We start from the raw sequence: 24,245 nt of genomic DNA on the forward strand, positions 1-24,245 counted from the left end.
CCCTTTTCTTAAATTCATATCCTTTAACTGCTGTTTTCTATCAAATTGGGTAAGTGTTAGTGACTGGTCATTGGTATATGCTGACTGCTCAACCCATTATACCTACCAGTAAGAATAACCCTACTAGCTTTGTTCACTGCTTGTTGGGCACATATCCTGTCTATCCTTACGGCAATCCTTTGAGCTAGGTAATTTAGTTCGAACAACCTTTTTATATACTTACCTACTTTGGTTATTATGATGACCCACATTTTACAAATAAGAAGATTAAGGTTCAGAGACATTTAATACGTTTCCCAGGGTTATGCAGTTAATAATCAGTAGAGTTCTCAAGTTCAGACAGTGTGATTTTAGAGCATGAGCTTTTAATCACTGCAGCATGCAACCAGGTATTAGAACTTTAAGCTCTTTGTCTTCATGGAAGTAGAGAAAGTCTCCTGTTAAAGACCTTTCTATGTCTTATTTTGTTCTGTTAGAAAAAGGATGGTCCTGTGTCTTTTCACTTAATAGTCTCCTGCTCTTCTGATAAGTAGCTTCTAGCGTTTTATTTCTGGGAAATTGCCAGAACCAAAAAGGACAAGTGTCCCATTGTCACTGCCTTCTTCCAGAACATATCTGCCAGTAGGCTGTTTCTACTCTTCTTCTAGGCTGCCATTTCCAACCTTGAACATTCTCTGTGTCCCCACCTCTTGTGTACCAGGTTTCCCAGAGCCATATTTTCTATCTTCTATCCCTCAACTTACAAACTTCGTTTTGTTCAGAAAGTACATTTGTTACTCATTTGCCCCAATTTCATAGCCTACTCATGCTTTATTAGAATTCTAGTACTTAGGAGAGCCCTGGTGGTAAGACAATTGTGGGAGGCTTTGGTTGGAAAGGATGCTAGAAGGGGGGAATGGATTTCTATGCCTGGGCCAGTTCCAGTGAAAAGAGGGAGAGAGAGGAGAGAGCTGCATTTGATGGCCATGGAAGGAGGTGTTCAATTAGATGTTTAATTTGTTATGACTGCTCCATGGCTGGCAAAGCAATTCTTAAGGAAAGATTATCTGTACATTTTAGAACATTTGTCAGAATGCATTCTTGAACGTAGACTCAGTTTTAATGAAGATACTATTGCATATTTGTTATTGTGGCTAAATGAATATGCTAGAGGAAATTATTATATCTGTAAGGTAATGTCTATAATTTTAATTTATATAGAAATGGATATTAATTATCCAAAGTTAAAAATTGTCTTTAATCTACAAACTTATAAAACATTTCCTGATATCTCTGTAACTCTTAAATGAGATATATTTGAAAATAATTTCTATGGTACGTGACACGTAGTAGGCTGATACATGTTAGAAATTGTTCCTTTCTCTGCTTTCTAGCCATCTGCAAGAATTTCATTTAATCTCTGAGTATTTCAGAATGCCTGTAGAGCATAACGTGAAGAAGCTTTTAAGGGGTGCTCTAATGGAGTTTTCCTAGAAAGTCTCCTTTTCATGTAAATGTAACTAGACATGAACACAACTGCCATGGGCTTTGATTGTAATACTATTCACTGAATCCTTTCTACAAGCGACTGAGAGCACAGTTACCTAGCTAATGCCTTATGAGTCCCTGAATTAGTAATGCTATTATCATGTTTATTTTGACAATATTGTATAAAGTCTAAGTAATACATATATGCATTTACATTAATTCTCAGAAATCATATGTACCTGTACTGTAACTCCCTGGATTTAATTTTATGTTAACATATACTTAATAAAATAAAGTCTCAACAAGGCTTTTAAAAATGTTTCTCATAATTTCCTCCACATTTTTTTATCCTGGTGATTACCGCCCTTGATTCGGTACCGTGGAGTATCTCAAAAGTAATGCTAACAACGATTCTTAAGAGAGCTAAGTAGCAGAAATAATTTAGCTGTCTCTACCCTGTAGTGACTGTAGAAGAGAATGTTACAACTTATAACTTCCAGCCTTAACAATGTGGAGATAAGGACAGCTCTCAAAAGAATGCATTGTCTGAAAAATAAAACTGATAAGATGTCATGACACGTATATTCTCAATTTGAAAAACTTGACTGTCGAAACTCATTGGGACTTTTAAAAGCTTGGTGGATGTCCTGGAGGTGGGACCTATACTGAGGAGAATCATTTTTAGAGACGGGTTTTGTTGCTTGAATGTTATATATACCCTACAGTGCCTTGAAGTGCGTTTCACACCCAAGAATTATTTCATGGTTCAGTAAATTAAATGTTGACATAACAATTATAAAGAAAGTTATTGAGACAGGCGGCTGTGTAGGACTTCAGAATGTAAAGGGAAACAGTGTTTTATCCCATTTTGGTTGAGAGCGATAGGTATTTCTCCAAAGTACTTGAAAATAACAAAGTATATGATGGGTTGAAATAAAGTTAATAATAACTGTGAAGCTGGTTTTCATATTTATAGTTTCTGTAAAAAAAACAAATACCTAGTGAGCTATTTCAAATTTAATGAACTGTCCAACATTTCAGCCAGTGAAATCCTATTAATCCAGTTGCATATCAAAGTCCCATCATATATATGAAACACTTTTACTTTATCTTGTCAACTGTGAATCATATAGTTAACAGGTTGTGTTTCCTTGTGCTGCTGCTGAAGAACTTGTAGTTTATGATCTACCCGTAGCAAATTTATAGGATTACTTGGCTTTTGACTAAAAACCTATTTCTATTCTGTATTCTTGTTTTCTTGTTTTATTTTCTGTTTGCTTCATTTTTCTGTTATATTTTACCTTCCTCTATTTTATGACGCTTGATAAGCCATTTTAAATACATTTGGGGACATAGTGGAATGATTTTTTAAATCAGTAAAATGAAAAAAATGGTGGTTTTTTGTGTGTGTTTTTTTTTTTTTTTAATTTTTGTTTTTAAGAAGGAGCTGTGCCTTGGTCCGTAGGAACCCAAGATCAGTCAACACCAAAATCCTCTTGGTCTTTTCCACCTCTCTTCTGAACCTTGCTGTTTCTTTCTCCAAGGAAAACCGACTCTTTTCTGAAGACACTGAATCCTGTTGCCCTTCCCATCCTTGAACACTTTCTGCAGATGGAGGATGTTTTCTCCACACAACTCTCCCCAGAACACCTGGCCTGTCAGATGAATTGATTAGCCTTCTCGTTCGTTCTCCCTGTAACCTCCTAGCTTTGAGTCTCATGTTATCAAACTGTGCCAGTTATCTTCCAATTGAAGTCATCTACAATCCCTAGGTCACCCCTCCATTCCTTCAGTATTCTAGCTCCTGCTTCATTGTCATTGTCCCCAGAACTCCGTAAGAGAAAGAATATTATAATTTACGGAATGGTCACATAGGAGCAGATGCTCTTGTGAGGTGGTGATCTCCCTGTCAATAAATATTCTCAAACAAATAGACATAGTGTGCCACACCTTTGGATATGGCCTATACCTGATTCACCCATCGCGTGCAGATATGCTGTTCTAAACTAGCAGTGGAATTAGTGCACAGTTCTATTAGCACAGAAAATCATAACCAGGAGGTTAACTATTTGGCCCCAAATCAATATATCTATGTATATATTGAACTTAGAACATATAAATTATAGACATTGAGATCATTTATATGAAATATGTCCTGAATGCTGTGTCTTGACCTTCATAAACTGGATCATTTAACAGGGTAGGTTTCAGACTTTAACCAATTTATAGCCACTCAACCAGTATGCCTCTGAGGTGACCTCAGACGAACTTTTGTTGTACTATATGGTTGACCAGCTGCATGACCTCATTAATGAGATCACCACACACCTATGTAGTATATACATAGTTACTTAATTTAACAGCAAATATAACTATAGTAACTTATAAAATTTTTTACTTTATTAAATTTAGAAAAGAAGTTTCTGGGAAAAGGTCATATGGGTATAAAGGTGTTATGGGTATAATTGCTAATATACATACACATTTCACAGTCCCTTTTTAATTTCAGATTCCCACTTAACTAAATGCCTAGAATTTATAATGGAACATTAAAATCATTGCAGGAACTAGCATGACAAATACCACTTCCTTTTCACTTGTATTTATATGATTTCAAAGTAGAAGAAAAAGCCAGAAACTAATTGATTATTCTTATTTTCTGTAATATAGTTGGATCGTATGAAACAATTTAATTTCAAGGAGACTCTTTGGCTTTTATTATAAAATAGTTTTAGTTCTCCTATTTGATTAATATTAATTTATAAATAACAATCACTGTGCTAACCAGTATTGTCTCGTTACCTTAAGCAGTCCTCAGAATGACTTCACATAGAAATGTCATCGCCACTTTGTTTTATAAAGAGCAACAGATTGGGGGATGTAAAGTACATTGACCAAAACAACTTAATAACAGCAGAGCCCAGATACAATCTGAATCTCTGTAAGTGCATAGACTCTTCTTAAGCGCTTTATCACTGTGCAGAATAAAGTTTGACCTTGTCATTCAGTAAACAGCCGATCTTTGAGGACAGTATGACTTCTCAAAAATAAAGCCTCTCGACTTCAGTGTTTACATGAAGATCTGTATTTTACAAATCGTGTATACGCTAAGTTGCGAAGTTTGCTGTCCTGATAACAAACTGAACATTCCGTCCAAGTGGAGAAGAACCATGGACAACCTCAACTTCTTTCTTCAGGGAAGTGTTCTCAGAGCCCAACGTACCTCTGCGGAGAGGCTAACAAGACTGTTGCGAGAGTAAGAGTTACTTGCCCTTCTCCTGACATTTTTTGTACCATCCACCCACTTTGCATTCCTTCCTGCGGGCCGCTGGCAGGATTTCTAAAGGCAAAGCTTGACAGATGGGATTCTAGTGACCGAAGCCTCTCCCCGAGCTGTCTGCTGCATGAAATTCTGTCTACCTTCAGATAAAGAATTAACCATGTTAAAGTGGCAGTAATTCTCAGAATCTTTAGTAAAATTCCACTGTGGAGTTTACTGGGGCTTTATAGAGTGAGGCTCCCTGGGTTTGTACAGCTGTTTCAACTTGAATACTCGGTAACCGAATGTAAATTTTGGAACAGAGAGAGAATGCCATTTGTGTCCCAACTCCTACTTGTAGCAGCATCCATAATTTCTCTGGACATCTGTCATTGAAATTTATACTTGATTAGCCCTGAAATGAGAGGCAGGTAAGTGTCATGATTCTAATGATATCATGTCCTTGCCCATACTTCACTTTCTTGTGCCTTTTAATAGCATATATTGCTTTTAAACGGAAACACATTAATCATAGGACCGAGTCAGTGTATGTATTTTATATTAAGCCTGATGGGCAAGGAATTGAAGTGGCATGTCACAAAATACTTAAAAATCTGTTAAAAATAAGTAGGTTACTTTAAACTTTATTCGTATTAATGAAATGCATATGGAGTAGAGGTTCAGCTGAAATACCAGTTCTGCAGTCTAAAAATAGCAAATTGAAGTATTTGATGTGTTAATCAAATATATCATGGGAATAGGAATGTATCATTCTTTTTGATAAAAGTAATATAGTGCAATATAATTCTGTACATGTAAAGGGAAGTTTTTTTAAATATAATTTGGAATTGTAGTCACTAATCAGGTTATTAAATTTTTAGAAGTAGTCCCATAAAGACATGAAGGTCTGTGTTAATACCAGGATTAGAACTTTCAAAGGGCAGCTGAAAAATGCTCTCAAAAGCTGCCCAGGAATATGCGACGATTGATTTTTTTAAAAAGGCCAAGGAAAATCAAATAAAATCAACATATAGCAGTGTTCAAGCAAAGTCATTTAAGCATTACGCTGAAGACTAAGTGGTGCTAATTAGTGATAATTGATTTCAAGTATCAAGAAAAAATCTAAATAAAGCTGTTTTTAAAAAGAAAAAGGAACACATGGACTTAAAAAATAAACAAAATTATCAAATTAAAGCTGGGGGTACACAGGATTGGCCTAAGGGTAACAAGAGCATGGGGATGAGTTGCAGTGGTGGTAGTTTATTTTTACAATCAGTAAGGAGAGATTGAGGCTGTTAGCAAATGCCCTAAAACCACGTGTGTCCTACCAGCGTCTGACTGTAAGGCCTAAGGCTGATTTGGTACTGTCGGTGGGCTCCTGGGCTCCGCTGGTTGCACCAAATGTCAGTGCTGCACTTCCTCCCCTGCTCCCCTGTCTGCTCGCCAGGACCCTGCCATTGTTGGATGCTTGCTGCCTCTGCATTCTCCATCCTTCGCTTGATGAGGCAGAGTCCCCAGTTTCCCAGCAGGTCTCTTTAAGCCCTATTAATGGAATGCTGTTGAATCTATAAAATTTGGGAAAAAAAAAATCCTGACCCTGTTGAAAAGAATCCAAGTCACGGGGCGGCTGGGGGCTCAGTTGGTTAAGCGTCTGCCTCCGGTTCGGGTCATGATCTCAGGGTCCAGGCATCAAGCCCCACATCTTAAAAAAAGAATCCAAGTCACAAATTCTGTTTTTCTGGCATTATTCTAGGGTCTAGAACCAAATAATCAACACCTGTTCATCACTTAGGAGCATTCATTGAATGGAAACAAATATTTTTTGAGTGTCTACTGTGTGTCAGGACCTTGACCTGTAATTTTGCTCACAACCTACTTACAAATCTAGGGATGTTTATCTACATTTCACAGAAAAAGAAGCTGCTGCTCAGAGATGTTTACTCATAGACCTAGCAAGTGGCAGGGTCAGAGTTCAAATCTTGTGCTTCCGTCTCTAAAACCCTTTAGCACGGTTCCACTAAGCCACTTCCACAGAGATCTTTGCCTTTCTGCTCCGAGAACCTGGAACAGTGCCTGGCACATAGGTCTTTAATAAACAGCTGTTGAATAAAGGGAGTTTCCCTCTCACTAGTGCTTCTGGGGGGACCTAATGGAAATGAGAACAGTACATTCATAGTCACTGACATTAAGCTTGTTTCAGTCTGTTACAGATCTCTCCGTTTTTTTTTTTTTTGGTGTTGTTGGTTTGATTGATTGATTGATTGATTTAGTCAGTCTTTCCTTGCGTGTGTTCGTGTGTTCGACTCTTAAACTCTAGGAGAGAAAACCCCAAGGGGCAGGATCCAGTCTTCTTTGCTTGCACCCTTATAGCGCACTGAGAAAGTTCTGCATGCAGCAGTGCCTCACAAAATTAATCAGGCCATATTAGTCATTGATGGAAAGTCTGTAAATACATCTGCATTTCAGGAGTGTCGTTAGCCCACACTCATTTTTCATGCAGAAGAGCTATGCATAACCTATCAAGATCTGAAAGGTAGATTTTCTTCCCTTTTTAAAGAAATAGGACAGCAGTTTGAGTTGAACAATCTCTTAATGTGATCAGTCATTTTCTGTGATACTCAAGTGTGAAGGAGATGTTCTGCTCACAGCTTGGGATGAGTCTTCTCCAAAATGGTTTAAGATTTTAAAACAAACTGTTCGCTTAGATAGAGCCAGAAAACTTTATTGTGACGGTTACCGTATTTTCGGAAGATTTCTTGTGGCAATCTGTTTTGATTGTACTCAAATATTTGAGGGTCTAGGAAGAGTGGAAAGAACCTTTGGGAAAACAAAGGCACCCTCTCTGGTCATTGTGGATAAAGGGAGAGCCTACACCAGCATTAGTAGGTCAGGGATTTTGGTCTGTTTTGTTCGCTGCTATACTCCTGGTCTAGAACAGTACTTGACGTTAGATGATGTACAAGTATTTTTGAAATGGATTAGGATATAGAAATTAATAATAATAATAATAATACAGTTTCTCAGAAAGGAAGTACCAGTATTCCCTGAAGAAGGGGTACTAAGAGCTTTTAAAGAATGATTTTTCTTCCAAAAGGGAGAGAAAGAGAGAAATTTAGCTCAGGAAAGAGGTGAGGATGCTTGAAATAGTAGGGGCTTCTCCAGAGAAATATCTTCTTTTTGGAAAGAGTTCAGGGACACAAGCAGATTTGGGGCAGTTTGTCAAAGTTGAAACCTGAAGCAGAATCAGCAGTGTAACGTACCGCCAGCAGCTGTACAAGTTCCATGAAAACGAAGGGTAAGAAATGAATACTTGCTACCACGGTTACTCCTTACTGTTTTATAAGCAAAGAAAAAGATGTAATGGGTAACAATACTGGGAAAGAAAAGGAAATATATTTCTCTTTATTGATAATTATATTCCAGTAGACTCAAATTTTAAAAAATAAATAAAACTACTGTGCTTGAGAAGATAATTTGGTAAGCTGACTGGATACAGGGTATTTCCTATAGCAGCAGTAACTTGTTGTAAATAGAATTTTAAAAACCTTATTTAAACCCCAAACTCTAAAGCACCTAGGAAGAAAAATACTCAGCCCTCCTGAAAACAGATAAAGCATCCACAAACAGGCATATCATGTATAGATATCCTAAAAATTTCACTTGTCTCAAGTTTTGTAGAATTGATTAGATTGCAGTGAGAATTATAATTAAATTACAGTGAGAATTAAGAAAAATAAGTGTTTGAAAATAACAGGTAAAATGTAGGGAAAAACAAATACACCTGTTTATGTGCTGCTAAGAATTGTAGCAGCTTCAGGAGCTAAAATCCAAATACTAGTGGCTTAAAGTAAGTTTTTTCTTCTTTACTTCACAGCCACTGTGGGTGGGTTGACTCTTTTTTATTTGCTTGTTGTGGCCATTTTGTTATCTTCCTTTAACCTCTAAGCGTCAATTGAGTGAATATTCACTCTGTGTCACTCAGTGGTTGCATTTTCTCATTTAATTCTCACATAAACACTATGAATTTATCCCCATTTAATGAATGATGAAATTGAGTCTCTGAGAGTCTCAGTAAATAAATGGTGTTTGGAAATTCAGGTTAGCTCACTGTAAAGCCAACCAAATATTCTTTTGACACCTTTAGATTTTAAGCATATTTCACAGTAGAAAAAACATACAACATAAATTTTAATTAGCCAAGTGGATGTGGCACAGATGAGTAATATATGCCCAGTGTACTATGTTTCTTTCATACCGTTTCTGTTTTACTTAAGGTAAGTAAAGAGCGTGTGTCTGAAAATTAGGAGGGCTGGAATCCTAGCCCTGTCTCTGCTACTAGCAAGCTTCCTGACCTTGAGAAGACACTTCAACTTCCTGGTCCTCAGTTTCGCATCCCTAAAAGAATGGGAGCTGAATGAGAGTATCTCCACAGCCCACAACCACACACAGTCCACGGTCCTCGTTAGAGTGGTTCTCTAATAAGTAAATGGATTGTGAAGTCCTCTGGCTCCAAAGCCATGGTTTTGGTTCTCTGTATAGATCGGTTTATTTTTGTAATACTTCTTATAATAATACAAGTGAATGCCCTGTCCTTCACTTTCCCTGTCTCACTTCTCAGAGGTGAAGGAAGTTTGACCATGGAGCTGCCTCGGGGACAGGACAAAAGCTTGATGCTGCTTATTGTGCCCATGGGATTCAGAGCTCCATTTGGGAGACCCCTGAGCAATACACTTTCTTATGGTAGCCAGTATGTTTGTTTTGGTTTAAACTCAGAACTCTCATTTTAAAAGCAAGAGCCTATGAAAATGATACACTCAAAATCCGTGTAGAAAGAGGGACAGAAATAATTTAATAGAAAGTTGCTGTCATAAAATGAGAAACCCAATATCAAATCAAATATAAAATGTAGATTTTTTAAATACTGAGCCCAATATTTTTTTTATTCTCCATCAAAATTTCCTGGCCTTCCTTTAAAAGATAACCTTCAGAGGATTTAGTTTAAAGAATAACCTTACTAGGGCGCCTGGGTGGCGCAGTTGTTAAGCGTCTGCCTTCGGCTCAGGGCGTGATCCCAGCATTCTGGGATCGAGCCCCCACATCAGGCTTCTCTGTTAGGAGCCTGCTTCTTCCTCTCCCACTCCCCCTGCTTGTGTTCCCTCTCTCGCTGGCTGTCTGTCACTGTCAAATAAATAAATAAAATCTTTAAAAAAAAATAAAGTATAACCTTTCTTTTTGGTGGATATATTTTAATTTTTTTTTTCAGGATTATGGTTTTGGTGATTAAGTAATAGGTTTAAATCTGATTGATTCTGACCCTTTGTTAGCAATTGAATGTTATGATGTGCCATTTAAAAATGTTTTTTTCCTGCATTGCTTGGCGTAGTGACATGGCAAGTCAGCCAAATAAAGACTATAAAATTAAATTGGCTTACTCCTATATGGCTTATCTCCTGGGTGCAGTTGAATAGCTAGAAGGTTTAAATGCTTTTTTTGTTTTTTTTTTTAACACATATGCAGTGAAGTTAATGCCAAGAAAATTAGCCCTATCCTATTTGAGGCTCTGCAACCTTGGTTACAAATATAGAGACATGCCCATTTATTTTATTCTATATTTAGAATATCCATTGGTCATTATCTACCAGTTATTTATTCAACCTTAATGTTAGGAAAATCTTTTATATTGTGAAAAGTAGAAATTATTTTCCCTTAGTATTTTAAAATAATTATATAAAGAACATCTTCTCTACATAAAATTGTCATATTTTGAATTTGATATAAGTAAAGCATGTATTTCATATATTTCTGTCATAAACTAGCTCTTTCATATGTTAAATAGTGTCAGATTTCATAGCAATTAGACTTATAACTCTTTAGTTAATTATTTTAATTGTTATTTATCTGGCATTAAAAAAAAACCCCACCTTATTCATAGAGTGATCATAAAAACATTTGAGGAAGCAAGTTAAAGCAGGGATTGGAAGTGAATCCATGTGATGTGCAACACTGCCCTCTACTGGCAAAGAAGCAAGTCCGAAAACTGCAGCTTTTCGTGTGAAAAGAAGTCCATCTCAAGTCATATTTTAAAATGAAAATGGAGTCCTCAAACTTTAACACATTTTTGCAAAATGCTTATTATAGGTATGGTGGAATACAGTGAATGAACTGGAAGAAACGAATACAGGCATTACTTGAGATTCCTTTAGAAGAGAAGTCTTATCAGTTTAATTAATTAAAAAAATTAGTTGTGGAAGTTTTTGAAATTTTAAGCCAAATGTGAAAATATCTTAATAGCACTTTAATTTGAGAAGTCTATATAGTTGATGACATTTTCGTTCTTAATTTCAGCAGAAAGTATGTAGCCTCTGAAATACCTGTTGTGAGTGCATCTGCCGAGTGTTCAAATGCATTGAGCAGGAAGATGTGTAGGTTATAAGGGAATACAATAATTAGCTTTCTGCTATCAAAAATTCTCTCTATATTTGTCAAAGTATTTATAGAAGATTTTTTAAAGATATTTTATAGTTTGTGGAAGATATGTGCCATGTTGGCATACCTTTCAATATATAGACTAAGAATACACAAACCCATTTTTAGATGGTCTGACTTTCTACAATCTGATTTATTCTAAATGCCCCCCCTTTTTATTTCTTTCTCATCTGTCCATATTGTGTAGGAGTCACATTTAATGTTTTCATCTCAACTCTTACTAATTCGGCTGGTAGTAAAAATTTAAATACACATGCACACACGATAATGCCCAGTAAATAAATAAATCAGTCATATATAATAATTTAAGAGGTTTTGTTTGTTTTCATAAGTTTGTCCAATATTGTCATCAGCTGATTACTTTTATTGTAACATGAATTTAAAAGATAATATTTTCAACAATAGCTACCTCTTGGTTATGAGATAAAAGCTGATGCTTATTTTCATTGATACATTTTTCTGTAGTTTCTAAATTTCCAGTAGTGAATGTGCATTACCATTAAAATATCAATGTTTATTCGTGATAAAATGGAAACATTTTGTAGCGTTTCAGAGCACAAGAACACAATTTTGAGAGACTGGTACTTCTACTTACGTGAGGTCTAATTCCTGATCTTTCTTAAAAAAAAATATGTACTGAAATGAATGTTGCCCGTTTGTGACTATGAAGAAAAATAATTGATGAAATTTTAAATATTTAAAGTTAGAAAAAATGCCGCCAACCATTACAACTTGCCACAGAACACATAACCTTTCTCTTGCTCTTTGCCACACTGAGAAAGGATGCTCTGAACCTACAAGTATAAAGCAAAAACAGTCTGGTCCATTATACTCTCTTCTCAGCATTGTTTTTTTCTGCCACATGGAGGAGCTAAGACATAAAGTTGCTAAATCATAAAAGCAATTATTTTTACTCAGTTTAAAATGTTAAACATGCCAATGCCCCATTTTTTTAAGAGAATGCTAAAAAAGAATCCTGTGTTTTTCACTTAGATAAATACCTAACAAAAAAACTTGTTGAGATTGATTTTTTTCATTCAGCATAATTCCCTTGAGATCTGTGCACAGTTGCAGTGTGTATCAATAATTCATTGGTTTTTATTGCTTAGTAGTATTACATGGTATAAATGTATCACTGAAAGACATCTGGGTTGTTTCCAATGTTCGGCTATTACAAACAGATCTACTTTGAACATTAGAGCACACAATATTTACGTAAACGTAAGTTTCCATTTCTTTGGGATAAGTACAGTTGCTAATCTGAAAACCCTAATCAGTAATATTAATGATCAAAATTTTCTGATTCCCTTTGGCATTTCCCTGACCACCTACCTTCTTCCCATTGGCAGTGTTATTCTCTTCACCTCCCTCTGAACCGTGGCGTCTGCCTGGGGCCCCATGATTCTGGAACTCAACTCAATCTCTCAGTTCCTGTGAGACCTCAGTGCCTGAGTCAACCCAGTTTACACCTTCTCCCCAGAATTCTGCTTCCCCAAGCTCCACTCTGTGTACCCAGCCATTGAGTGGGCTTCTTTAGCTGACACATCAGAGACACCTCAAACTCAGTATGTTTGAGTGCATGTTTCATTTCGTCCTTTCATTCACGTCTTTATTAAAATGTCACCTTTTTAGACAGGACATTCCTCATCACTCAGTCTTAAATATTACTCTCTCTCTGCCGGGTCTGTCTGCTATTATTTGTGTTATCTTTACTTATGTCATCTAAAATATATTGTAAATCTGTCTGTGATCTAGACATAAACATAGAAATTAGACAGACAGACACAAATCACACACACACACATATACACACACACATTTACTAGAATGTAAACGCTTTTAGAACAGGGATGCTTTTCCCCTCTTTTATTCCCAGCATTTAGTAAATGCTTGATTAATAGTAAATACTCAGCTATATTTTTTAGAGGAATGAATGAATATGTGGAACATTAACATTTGGGTGCTTAATTTAATTTTTATTTCATCAAACTTATCTGTGTCCATTTTAAACAGTTGAGTATTTGTCCAACGTTATGATGAAGAAAGCAAAATGTTTCCCAGCTCTTCTCCAAGGTCTCATTTACTCTAGTGACCACTTTCAACTCTTCTGTGTTTCTCTTGTTACTTTCTTCTCTTTTCTTCTGGGTAACCTGCTATGTGGCTGTGCCTTGATTTGGGATATCTGTAGTGGTTATCGACACCTCGTGTCACCCCACTCCTGTTTCCTGGGTTCCATTTCTTCCTTGTTTTATTTTACTCCCTTCCTTTCTTGTTGAGAACTGGGGCATGGGTGGGAAAGTTTTTGGTCCCTTCCACATCTCACTATATATCTTTCTCTCTCAGAACCTGGAAACTTGGCTCTAAATTTTTACTTAGAATTTGAAGTTATTTTTCTTCATTCAATTATTGATGATGTGAAGTCTAACGTCATTCATATTCCTGATCCTGGAGGTTTTTTTGTTATTGTGTGTCCCTCTGGGATCTTTTACGGTCTTTATTTCTAGTGTATCGATGATGAGTCTGATGTATTGTGCTTGTATGTGTTTTTACTCATTACAGTGTTGTAATCTTGAGTCCTTTAGTCTGGAAATTCATACCTTTGTTTCTGGGAAAGTGTTTGATAATTTTTTTCCTTCAGGTTTTCCTGTTCTCTATTTCTAAAACTCTATCTACTTTGATTTTGGGTCTCCTAGAACAGTGTTTTGCACAGTTAAGCACTCATCAGAATCACTGAAGGAAATATTAGATGCTGGACCCATCGCACAGTTTCCAATTCAGTAGAATTTGCATTTATAACAACTTCTTAGATAATGTTGATACTACTTTTCCAAGGAAAAACAGTCCTAGGCTAATTTTTTAATAGTTCTATTTTCTAAAATCTTCTTTTAAAATATCTGGCTTTGGGGGCGCTTGGGTGGCTCAGTCCGTTAAGCGTCTGACTCTTGGTTTCAGCTCAGATCATGATCTCAGGGTCCTGAGATGGAGCCCAGCGTCAGGCTCCCTGCTCAGTGTGGAGTCTGCTTCTCTGTCTCCCTGTGCTCTTGCCCCTGCTCATGTGAGTATGTGCACCTTCCCTCCCTCAAATAAAAGTAAATAAATGAATAAAATCTTAAAAAATATCTGGCTTCTATGCTTTCTGTTCTCTTGGACTGGCCCGATTTCCCCATGGATGGGTCAATGCCTTTTCGATTGGTTTACACTTCAACTAATCAGGGAGGTATCCTCCAACCCTCTTTAAAATGGTACAACATACAGACACATTCACACTTTGTACTTCTGCCCCTCCATCCCTGCTGTCTCTCCACTTGCACTTTGCACTTCGAAGATCCGTTATAATTTGCTTACGTATATTATGTTTGGCTCTCTCCACTAGAGTTTGGGATTCATAAGAGTGGGAAATTTGCTTTGCTTTCCTGTCTGCCGTACCCCCAGTTCCTCAAATAGTACTTGATAAGTAGCAAGCACCCAATAATTACTTCTTGATGAATTTTCTCAACTTTCTCTTCTAATCTTAATACTTTTTAAATTGCTTGCATTGTGTTTTTAATTTCCATAGGCTCTTTTTTGTTCTGTAAGTGTTGCTTTATAAACCATCCTGTTTTTATGTTGGATGCAGCATATTTACATGGACTTCAGATTTTTAGTCCTCTCTTTTTTGTTCTTGCTTTCTTTCTGATTTTTCCCCATTCTCTTTTGTTCTTGTTTCATTGTTTTTCTCCTGGTTTTCATGTGAGTGGTTTTCCTTCAATATATGCACTACTTGGTGTGTTTTGATATTGAAGGCTCAGGCCCTGGAAAACTGACTGGCAGTTCTGTGTATATGGGCAGGGCTTGTCAACTGGTGATTGATCAGGTGGCCCATCTGTTTCATGCGGAAATCCCAATAGTCAGCAAAATTCTTTTTTCTCTGCCCGCCCCCATGGGCCACACTTCCTAGGGAAGACTCATCCTACCTGGAAGCTTGTAAGACTAGCAGCCAGGCTCCCGGGAAGACTGGATGGGAAAGGGGTCTAGTGGACTTTAAATTCCTCATGTGGACTTTGGCTTAGTTTCTTTGTTTCGGTGAGATGTCTCCCCTCTGTTCTCAGCCTGCCTGAGCATTTTGCAGTCCAGAGCTCCAGTGGCCCCCCTTTTTTTTCTCCAGCTAGTTAGCAGCTCAGTTGATATGGGATGGATTAATCTTTTGGCCGTGCCTTGATTGAGTTCCGTTTTTTTTCTTTTACCTTTCAGGCACCAGGCAGAGTAGAAAAAGATGAAATCCTACTTCTAGTTTGCATACAAGGCTTTTGATAGCACTTATAACAAGAGTTTTTATTATTTCTGAGTTTGTTGCTAGACTGTATGTTTCTAAATGTAAGCCGTTAAATTTTAATAGAGTCTTAGGTCAGTTTCTCCCAGAATTAGATCCTGAGACAAAGATTTGGGTGCAAGTAATTTATTAAGCGATGCTTCCAGGAGCAAAGTGAGAGTGCAGGAAAGCAGGGCAGACAAGGGGAAGAAATCAAGGATGAGTACAGCACAGCATCAGGTCTGATTCTGAGGGAAGCTCGGCATGGTATTACCTCCTAGAGTTTACCCTGTGTCCAAGCAGAGGAGCTGGGCCTTTGTATTTCATATTAGTCATTGGCTAAAAAATGTGGTGATGTGAGGCAGGGGGAGTCTGAAGACCTGGAGTGTGAGCTCTTAGCAGCAAAGTGTGCAAAAGTAGAGGTTGGGTTTTAGTGCGGATAAAGTGGATCCATTGAAGGAGAGCTGAGCAGGTCCCAGCAGTATCCACTAAATTCTAGTGTCCTCATACAGTCCTTAAACAAAGAAATGGAATTCCTCATAATTATAAAGCACTTCGTAGTCTACAGAGTTGTGTTTTTTTAAAATCTCATTGCAACTGATCTTTAGAAAAATTTTAAAAGGAAGAAGAGCAATATCACTATCCTGATTTTTCAGAATAAATCAGAGATTAAGTGACTTTTCTAACATCTTCAGATTCTAAGCCTGGAGTTTATTCCAGCATGCTGCATCGTATTTAAGGGTTTTATAAATATTTTCTGTAGACATATGGAATCCATATAAATATGATTTATTTAACCTGAGTGTAAGTAGCATGATGACTTTTATAACTTATAAAGTACAGGAAATATTACAACGAATGATGTACTTTTCATTTTTCAGATTATTTCCATTTAGGTTATCTAACACTACATAGAAAAATTGGGTTAAGTGGCAGGATCCATATTAGATGTCTGCACAGTTTAATTCCTACCATCATTCAAGGCTACTCTCTGTGTTTCATTCTTCAGATGATTTAATTAAAGCCAGTGTGAAAAGAAAAAAAAACATTAAAAGGTTCGTGGAGCACTGCAAGAGGTTAACTCATTTAGAATGTACTTGGAGTTCTTCCATAATTTTCCCATGCGGGTCTATTTACATATAATACTTATGACTCATGGCCTTTCTGCTGAAGAATGAATATTCTTCCATAAATATTTCCAGTAACTCTTACAGTCTGTTACTGACACATCACACGCTTCCTTCTAGTTCGAGAATCACTAGCAGCAATAAAGAGTCTACCTTTATTTCCCTATTTTTGCAAACTCTGGACCACGCACTAATGGAAAATCTCTCAGTGATACGATAAATTCAGAGAGAAGGAGACAGGAATTTACCCCATGGATTGATGCAGAACTAAATACCTCCTATTGTGTTAACTTTCCTCCTGTCGCTTGAACCCTTCCTCCCTTCTGGAGAATCTAAAACGGTGCTTTTCAGACCTGGTGACACATTAAAGTCACCTGGGGAGCTTTAAAATGCACAGATGCCCTGGCTCTGCCCCAGACCAATTAAACCAGACTTGTAGGCACTGGTCTGTTGAAAGCCCCCACCTGATGTGTTCATGCAGCCAAGGTTGAATGCTCTGATCTGAAATGGAAGCAATGTGACAGGTCCATTGGTGTCAAGAATAGATTTGACTGTGTCCCACATCTTAGAAGCAGGTTTTCAGTTCCTTTTAAGCTGAGAATTTCTCCGTTTATTTTGGTCTTTTGTGAAGGCCTGGTTGACCAACTGGAGGTCAGGCCTGGGCAAACCAAAGTGCCTGATGATGCCGTATGTAGGCCATCCTCACGGTTGTTTGGGATAGTTTGAGCACGTAAGAAAAAGGAACTGTTGTACCTTAGAGAATCTGAGAACTGAAACCTTTTTTGCCCTAGTGCTTCTGAGCCTCACTCTCTTTCCTCGATGAGCTCATGAGAAAGCAGACCAGCAGTTAGTTCCTGTGTTTTCAGGTTACCATTTGTATCTTCCCTCCGCTGTCCCCTGACCTGTTACTGTTTTCTTACTCTGCTTCTTAGACTTCTATACAAGGAATCATGTGATGCCTTTAGAAGTATAATTTCCTTAACCCTACCTTAAAGATGCTGATTTTTTGACCAGGGAGTCTGCCTTGTTCTATTTTAACCTGCTCTCGGGGTAATTCTCATGCTGGTAATACAGAGCCCATTCTGAAAAAACAAAACTCTGATTTCTTTAGTCATTATTGTTATTTTTCCAAGAATGAAGGAAGGAATAAAATGGGATGTAAGAAGATACTCTCACATTACTATTTTGCTCCTTTCCATTCTGTGAGTTAACATAAAAAGAGTCTACTTACTTACTTGATACAAAATGTATACACACACACACACACACACACACACACACACACACACGTTTTTATATAAGAAGTGATGAGTTCATAACTCACTCTGGTGTTATAATTGGCATGTGACAGGAAAGTCTGGGTAATTATATACACTTAATGCATTTAATGATTATTTGCTCTTTATATAGAAATAGTTTATAGAATAAAATATCCATTCTTCAGTTCTAGTTGGTCTTACATATTGCATGAGATTGGACTTCTGCTTAGGAAGTCCTATATCTCTCCAGGATAGAGATGATATTACAGCATGGTAATTATTAGGAGACTTTTTCTCTTTTTGAGGGGGTGTTGGTGGATAGGTCAGGTATTAGCTAAAAACCTTCAGGGATATTTTAAAATCTAATAAAATCATAGATCATGTAAGTGTTATTTTTAAATGTAGTTTAGCTTATAACTCTGATAGATGGGGTAATTAGTTTTAAAAAAGTTTGTATTTTAAAAGCTTACATACTATATGAGTGTCAAATTGGAAAACAAAGAAAATGCTTGTTTGAAATTATGAACTGTATTAAATCATATTAATATCTTAAAATATTCCATGACATTTAAATCAAGTAACAAAGGCATTTATATGCTTTAAATTTACAGATAAATTAATTAACAATTTATAAATTATTAATATGTTTGAAATCTTAAATTTTGAGGTCAACTTTATTTCTTTCCTTCTAATGTAATGAAAGTAGCTTTAGTTTTCAATCTTCAAATACAATATTTAGGGGGTGCCTGGGTGGCTCAGTCAGTTGGGTGTCTGCCTTTGGCTCAGGTTATGATATCGGGGTTCTGGGATTGAGCCCAGTGTCAAGCTCCCTGCTCAGCGGGGAGTCTGCTTCTCTCTCTCCCTCTGCCCCCCCACCCGCTCATGCTCTCTCTCTCTCTCAGATGAGTAAATAAAATCTTTAAAAATAAATAAAAATAAATAAATAAATGAGTATAATATTTAGGAAAAATATCTTTTTAAAAAATCTTTGAATAATAGGAATTGTATGTGGTTAATATATTTACATTTTCGTATAATATAAAATAATATAAATTAATAATTCCTCTGCTTAATTAGGATTTGGGTTTGCATTACTACCATCCCATGTGTATACTGTTGTTGTTTTAAAGATTTTATTTGTTTATTTGAGCCAGAGAGAGCAAGCAAGCATGGGGGGAATGGGGAGGGAGGGGCAGAAGCAGGATCCCTGCTGAGTAGGGAACCCCATGCTGGACTCCATCCCAGGACCCTGAGATCATAACCTGAGCCGGAGGCAGATGCTTAATGGACTGAGCCACCCAAGTGCCCCCATGTATATACTGTTACACCATGTTACAGTTCAAAATGATTTGATGATGTCGGTGTGGTAAAGCCTGTATCTGACAAATGGCCATTTCTAGTTTCTTGGCAGCACAGAAGTGGAGCAGCCTAAAGGAACAGAAGTTGTGAGAGATGCTGTCAGGAAACTCAAGGTAGGGAAAGCCCTCCAAATTAATGTCTAGTGCCTTGATCCTGTCTTACGTCATCAGGAGATTGATACGTATTCAATAGCTTTGTTCTGTTCCAGATGAATAAATATCACCAGCTTAGGGAAACATACTGAACAATAAATATGAATCCACAGTTATTTTTCTGAATGTGGCACATTCTTCATATTTGTCCGTAGTTTCTCGTGCTCAACAACAACACAAAATGGCAGTATTCCCTATGTGTTGACATTCAGTAGCTTGCCCTTACTTTGCTTGGACTATGTGGACTCAGAAACCAGTAATGGCATACTAACTAGCTCCACTAGGAGATCCCATCTGCCAGTGGAAAGTGCAGAGTTAGAATTGATTCCCAAGCAGAGTTTTGCAGTGACACGGTATGTTAAAGATGTCCTAATGCACCAGTCCCAGAGTATGTGGCTATGTCCCTGAGCAGACGTGGGGGACTGGTGAGACCAAGAGAGCAGAAGACACATTAAATAAGCAACTCCATACTCACAATCACATCTCCTGAGAAAATTTTCTGTAAGATGCCACATATCTTAGCATGTTTTTCTAAGTGCACCCCATCCCAAAAGACATCGTTCTCACTGAGATATTAAGATGTGAAAAATTCCTTCAATAGAATTCTCATCTTTATCTCATTAAGAAAAACTAACAAACCACTACTTTTTTTTTACACAATTCATTGTTATTCTCTGTAGCTATTCTCACAATTTTTTTCAGAAATAACCCTTTTTTAACTTTAGTTTAGAGATCATCCAGTTATTTTACAAGAGGGTTAGGTCTTTGTGCTTGGCAAAGTCCTAGACGTGAAAAAGTAGCTTTCTGCTTTGAGAATGTCATATCAGATGGACTCTACTGAGTGTTTAAATTGAAGAGTTGAAGTGGGATGGTGTGTATTCTGGGGGAAGGAAGTAAAATGGATAATATGTTTATCTACCCATTTTACATGTAAATAATTTACTACTGCTTTCAAGTAAATACGCTAAAAGTTTCCAAGATGGTATCTCTCCCATTTGGGAAAAAAATGGACTAGGCAATCTTTTCTTTCCACAGCTCATTAGGTAATAATTCAGACTTGCCCTTGTTTGGTCAGTGCTTTTTAAGCACTAACAGAGGCCTCACAGTTTATTAACAACATTTAGAATAAGATTCTCTTTAAATGTTCAAAATATTGCAAACTCGGCATGAGTCCAGCTTCACTATAATCAGAATTTTTTAGAGAAGAATAATGGTATTTGCACTTAATGTGTCTTTATGTCTAGGAGGTTCTTTATTCAGTCAACTCAGATCCCAAACCAAAAGGATTAAATTACATTATGACCAGGTAAAATGTAGCGGTATTTGAAATGAAATGCTTTTAAACCGTGGCTAGTTTTCATACATTTTCTGTAGTTCCTATGTCATTTTATATTCAGAAATGTACTCCATTAATAAAGGAATGTGATTTATATTAAGTATGCAGTATAGTTTAAAAATGCACCTTCACTTGATAATTTTTGTTTTTCAAGTGCCTTCCAGAACAAATGTTTATCTAATAAGCGATATTCATGCTGCTGATTACAAAAATTTTGTAGATCAGGAAAGTATATTTAAGGGTAATGACTTATAAACAAATTAAAATAAATAAAACAATGTTTTTAATCTAATTTTATTTTATATTTATATATTTCTTGGTGTCAGAGGTCAGAGGCTACAGTTCAAAGCCTTCAATAGTATTTGCATTAATTTTAGAAATGTAGACCCTGGCTCTTCTTTAATTCTGTTGTCATGTAGAAATGGCCAGAAGATGGTGCTATGGTTCTACCAAAAATTAACTATTTTGCATACACATCCCCCATTTGATTTTACTTGCCACATAAGTTAATATTTTATTTGTATTTACACATCTGTCACAATTTTGCAATATTTTATGTACTGGTTTCTGGCAAGAATTTAAAATTTAGGATTAATATAAGATGATGGGATACTTAGAATATTCAATATTGTATTTTTTCATGCTTCTAATGATGCCTGATTATTTTTCGAGAAGAATTTTTAAATTTTGATTTTATTACATACACCTTTTTATCATTTTGTAGAGAATTTATACTTTATCAATTTTTCTTAAATAAAATAATTTTTATATGTGTTAAAATTTTTACTTTTCAGATTTCGTATTTGCCGTAACAACATATTTTCTGTTTCTCAATCATGTTCAACCATTTCTATTCCTTAATCATGTTTTAGCCCAACATTTGAAGAAAATACCAAATTTTCCAAAATGTAATAATTTAAAAACCCTTTCAACTTCTATATAGTTAATAGTATTATTATTGTAATGAATTTCATTTTTAATAGTGTTTTATTTACTTTTATTAATACAACTAGTACAAATGTCAGAGGACACAATATATTTTGTAAATCGTCTGCTTGTGATGTTTACGTGTGGATGAATATTGTTATATAGATCCAAAACTTCTTAGTTTCCCTGGGAGATAACGGGGGGGGGCAGCATTCCTGGACCCCAATTTTAGAGGAGGGATCCCTTACCCCAATAGAGCTAAACTAAAATTGCATGAAGCTCCCTCAGCTAAGGAGACCTTAGGGATTGCTGCTGAGTTTGTTAATCTGGGCCTTTTTCCATTCGACCTCACTGTCTCTATGTAGCATAACACTGTTTTTGTCTTCATAACCAGTTATTTACTTAATAAAGTGTTTAGAGCTTAATCTAATTATGTACATACATACATAGCTGATTCCTTGTAGGATTATTAGGGATATGCTTAATTAAGTTAACAATTGATGAGAGCCACAAAGAGGAAGAGTAGTTCTGAATATCTGACTCGTAGTAATAAATCCATCAGTTTTCTTTCCTAATAATGTATATTCCCTTAGCAGTGTAGTTAGATTTCATCTTTTTAAAATCCTCTGAGAAATAAATAGAAATTGTGTGATTATGCTATTGAAACCCAGTAGTGCTCCCTGTAAGAAATTTTCTTTAGCTGTTCTACTCACTATTGACATATACTTAACTAACTGTGAATTTCAAGTAACACTTTGTTTTCCCCCCACCTTTTTACAGTGATCAAGGCTTGTTTCTATTTATTTGTTTGTTGTATCCAGATATCCTCCAGGATGCTTAGGCTTTACCCCCTCTGAATATATTTTATTGGATTATTATATACAAATTTTGATGGTAGATCACTATCTAGACAGCAATGAAATGAATCCACTGAAGCAAAAATGGAAAGAAATTCGCAAAAGGCTCTTCAAGTGTTAACAATCAAGTAGTAAATAGGGAGACAAAAGAATGTAATAAAAATAAGAATGATGAGCAGTCTTCAGCATGTGAATTAGAAGTATTTTGGGGGCGCCTGGGTGGCACAGCGGTTAAGCGTCTGCCTTCGGCTCAGGGCGTGATCCCGGCGTTGTGGGATCGAGCCACATCAGGCTCCTCCGCTATGAGCCTGCTTCTTCCTCTCCCACTCCCCCTGCTTGTGTTCCCTCTCTCGCTGGCTGTCTCTATCTCTGTCAAATAAATAAATAAAATCTTNTTTAAAAAAAAAAAAAGAAGTATTTTGGAGCACAGTTAAGAGGTCTGTCAGACCTTGAGTTAGCAAAACAGACTTTGAGTTAGAGGGGGCATGCAAACTATAATGCAGTAATCTTCGATTTCAGGGGAAAAAATGGACAGGAGTAAGAATATTCTGTTTAAAATACAGAGTGAGCAAATATAACCTTAGGCATCATTGTTTGCAACAACTGTGCTGCAGCAGTCGAAGCTAATAACCGTTATAAGCCTCGATATACATGAAAGAAAAACTGGGAAGTTTATTATTATTTTTTTAATGTAGAAAATGTGTTGTTCAAAAGAAAAGGTTATTTAGTGGGTAGCTGCAAAACTAGATTCTCAGCCTGACTGCTGCAAGCCCATTACATGACCGAGGTATTGGATTGGATGACCTATAAATCTTTTTTGAGCACAATTACTTCATTTTGATAAGAAGCAGAGAAAAAGATCTCAGAAGCCTTAGATGGATATTTCGTTCCTTTTTCTTTATCTCATTCTTTTGTTTTCTTTTTCCTCCCTCCTTCCTCTTCTATTTGTGTGTTTTGTTTTGTTTTGTTTTTTCCTCTCTACCTATAGCCCTCACTTTTTCCTTTTTTTCATTTCCTACATGATTTCTTCTTTTCTTTTTCCTGGCAGAAAAGAAGTCACTCAGTGAGGTTTAATATCAGTGGTTGTTCTGTGATTGACTTTAGGAAACTAAAGGAGGTCGCAGGAATGGTTGTGTCCAGATCTGCAAAAGGCCACAAGAGCCACTTCTCAGTGTCTTGTTTCTGGAAAAGAGCAGCATCCAGGAGGCCAGCTTAGCCTGCTGCTGCAGCCCGAGATGGGAGTGGCTTTGCTCAGATGCATTCTCAGAGATAGAAGCCGCTGATTTATTTTGTAAGCCTTCATATGTGAAAACCCCCAAATTGTTTTAATTATGCCAATACAGGAAGGAGCTTATGAAGGGAAAATAAACAAACAATCTGCTTTCCTTGGGAGAGAGCTGGAATAATTTTTAAAGATCTGAAGCAAAGCATGTTTCTTGAAGACATACAAAAAATTTTCTGGCACAGATTCGTCCAATTCATGTGCAGAATGTAAGACTTCTGGATGCAAAATGAGAGAACATGACCGATAGCAAGCTAAAAAATTATACCTCCCAAAATGAAAAAACAAATGGTACCCCCCTACCTCGTGATGGTAAGGCAGACACTTCAAGGCATTCGTGTATGCATTAATTACATTATTCAGATGGTAGGGCAAAGCCATGGAAAGACAAAAGGGCTTTTAACCACTCTGTGCTTTAGGACTGAACTATACCATGTGTACGCACA

General features: G+C 36.6%; 1 protein-coding gene across 10 annotated transcripts in view; it reads left to right on the forward strand.

Moving 5' to 3' along the window:
- The window catches only part of GULP1 (GULP PTB domain containing engulfment adaptor 1), a 260,185-nt gene that overhangs the window by 190,373 nt on the left and 45,567 nt on the right, over window positions 1–24,245 (forward strand). For all 10 annotated transcript variants that reach the window (XM_034654837.1, XM_019799061.2, XM_034654835.1 and 7 more), the window contains one exon: window positions 19,287–19,358. In XM_034654837.1, coding sequence (XP_034510728.1) covers window positions 19,287–19,358 — 72 coding nt within the window. The remainder of the gene's footprint in view (window positions 1–19,286; window positions 19,359–24,245) is intronic.

Source organism: Ailuropoda melanoleuca, chromosome 2 (genome assembly GCF_002007445.2).
Source record: "Ailuropoda melanoleuca isolate Jingjing chromosome 2, ASM200744v2, whole genome shotgun sequence".
Taxonomy (NCBI): domain Eukaryota; kingdom Metazoa; phylum Chordata; class Mammalia; order Carnivora; family Ursidae; genus Ailuropoda; species Ailuropoda melanoleuca.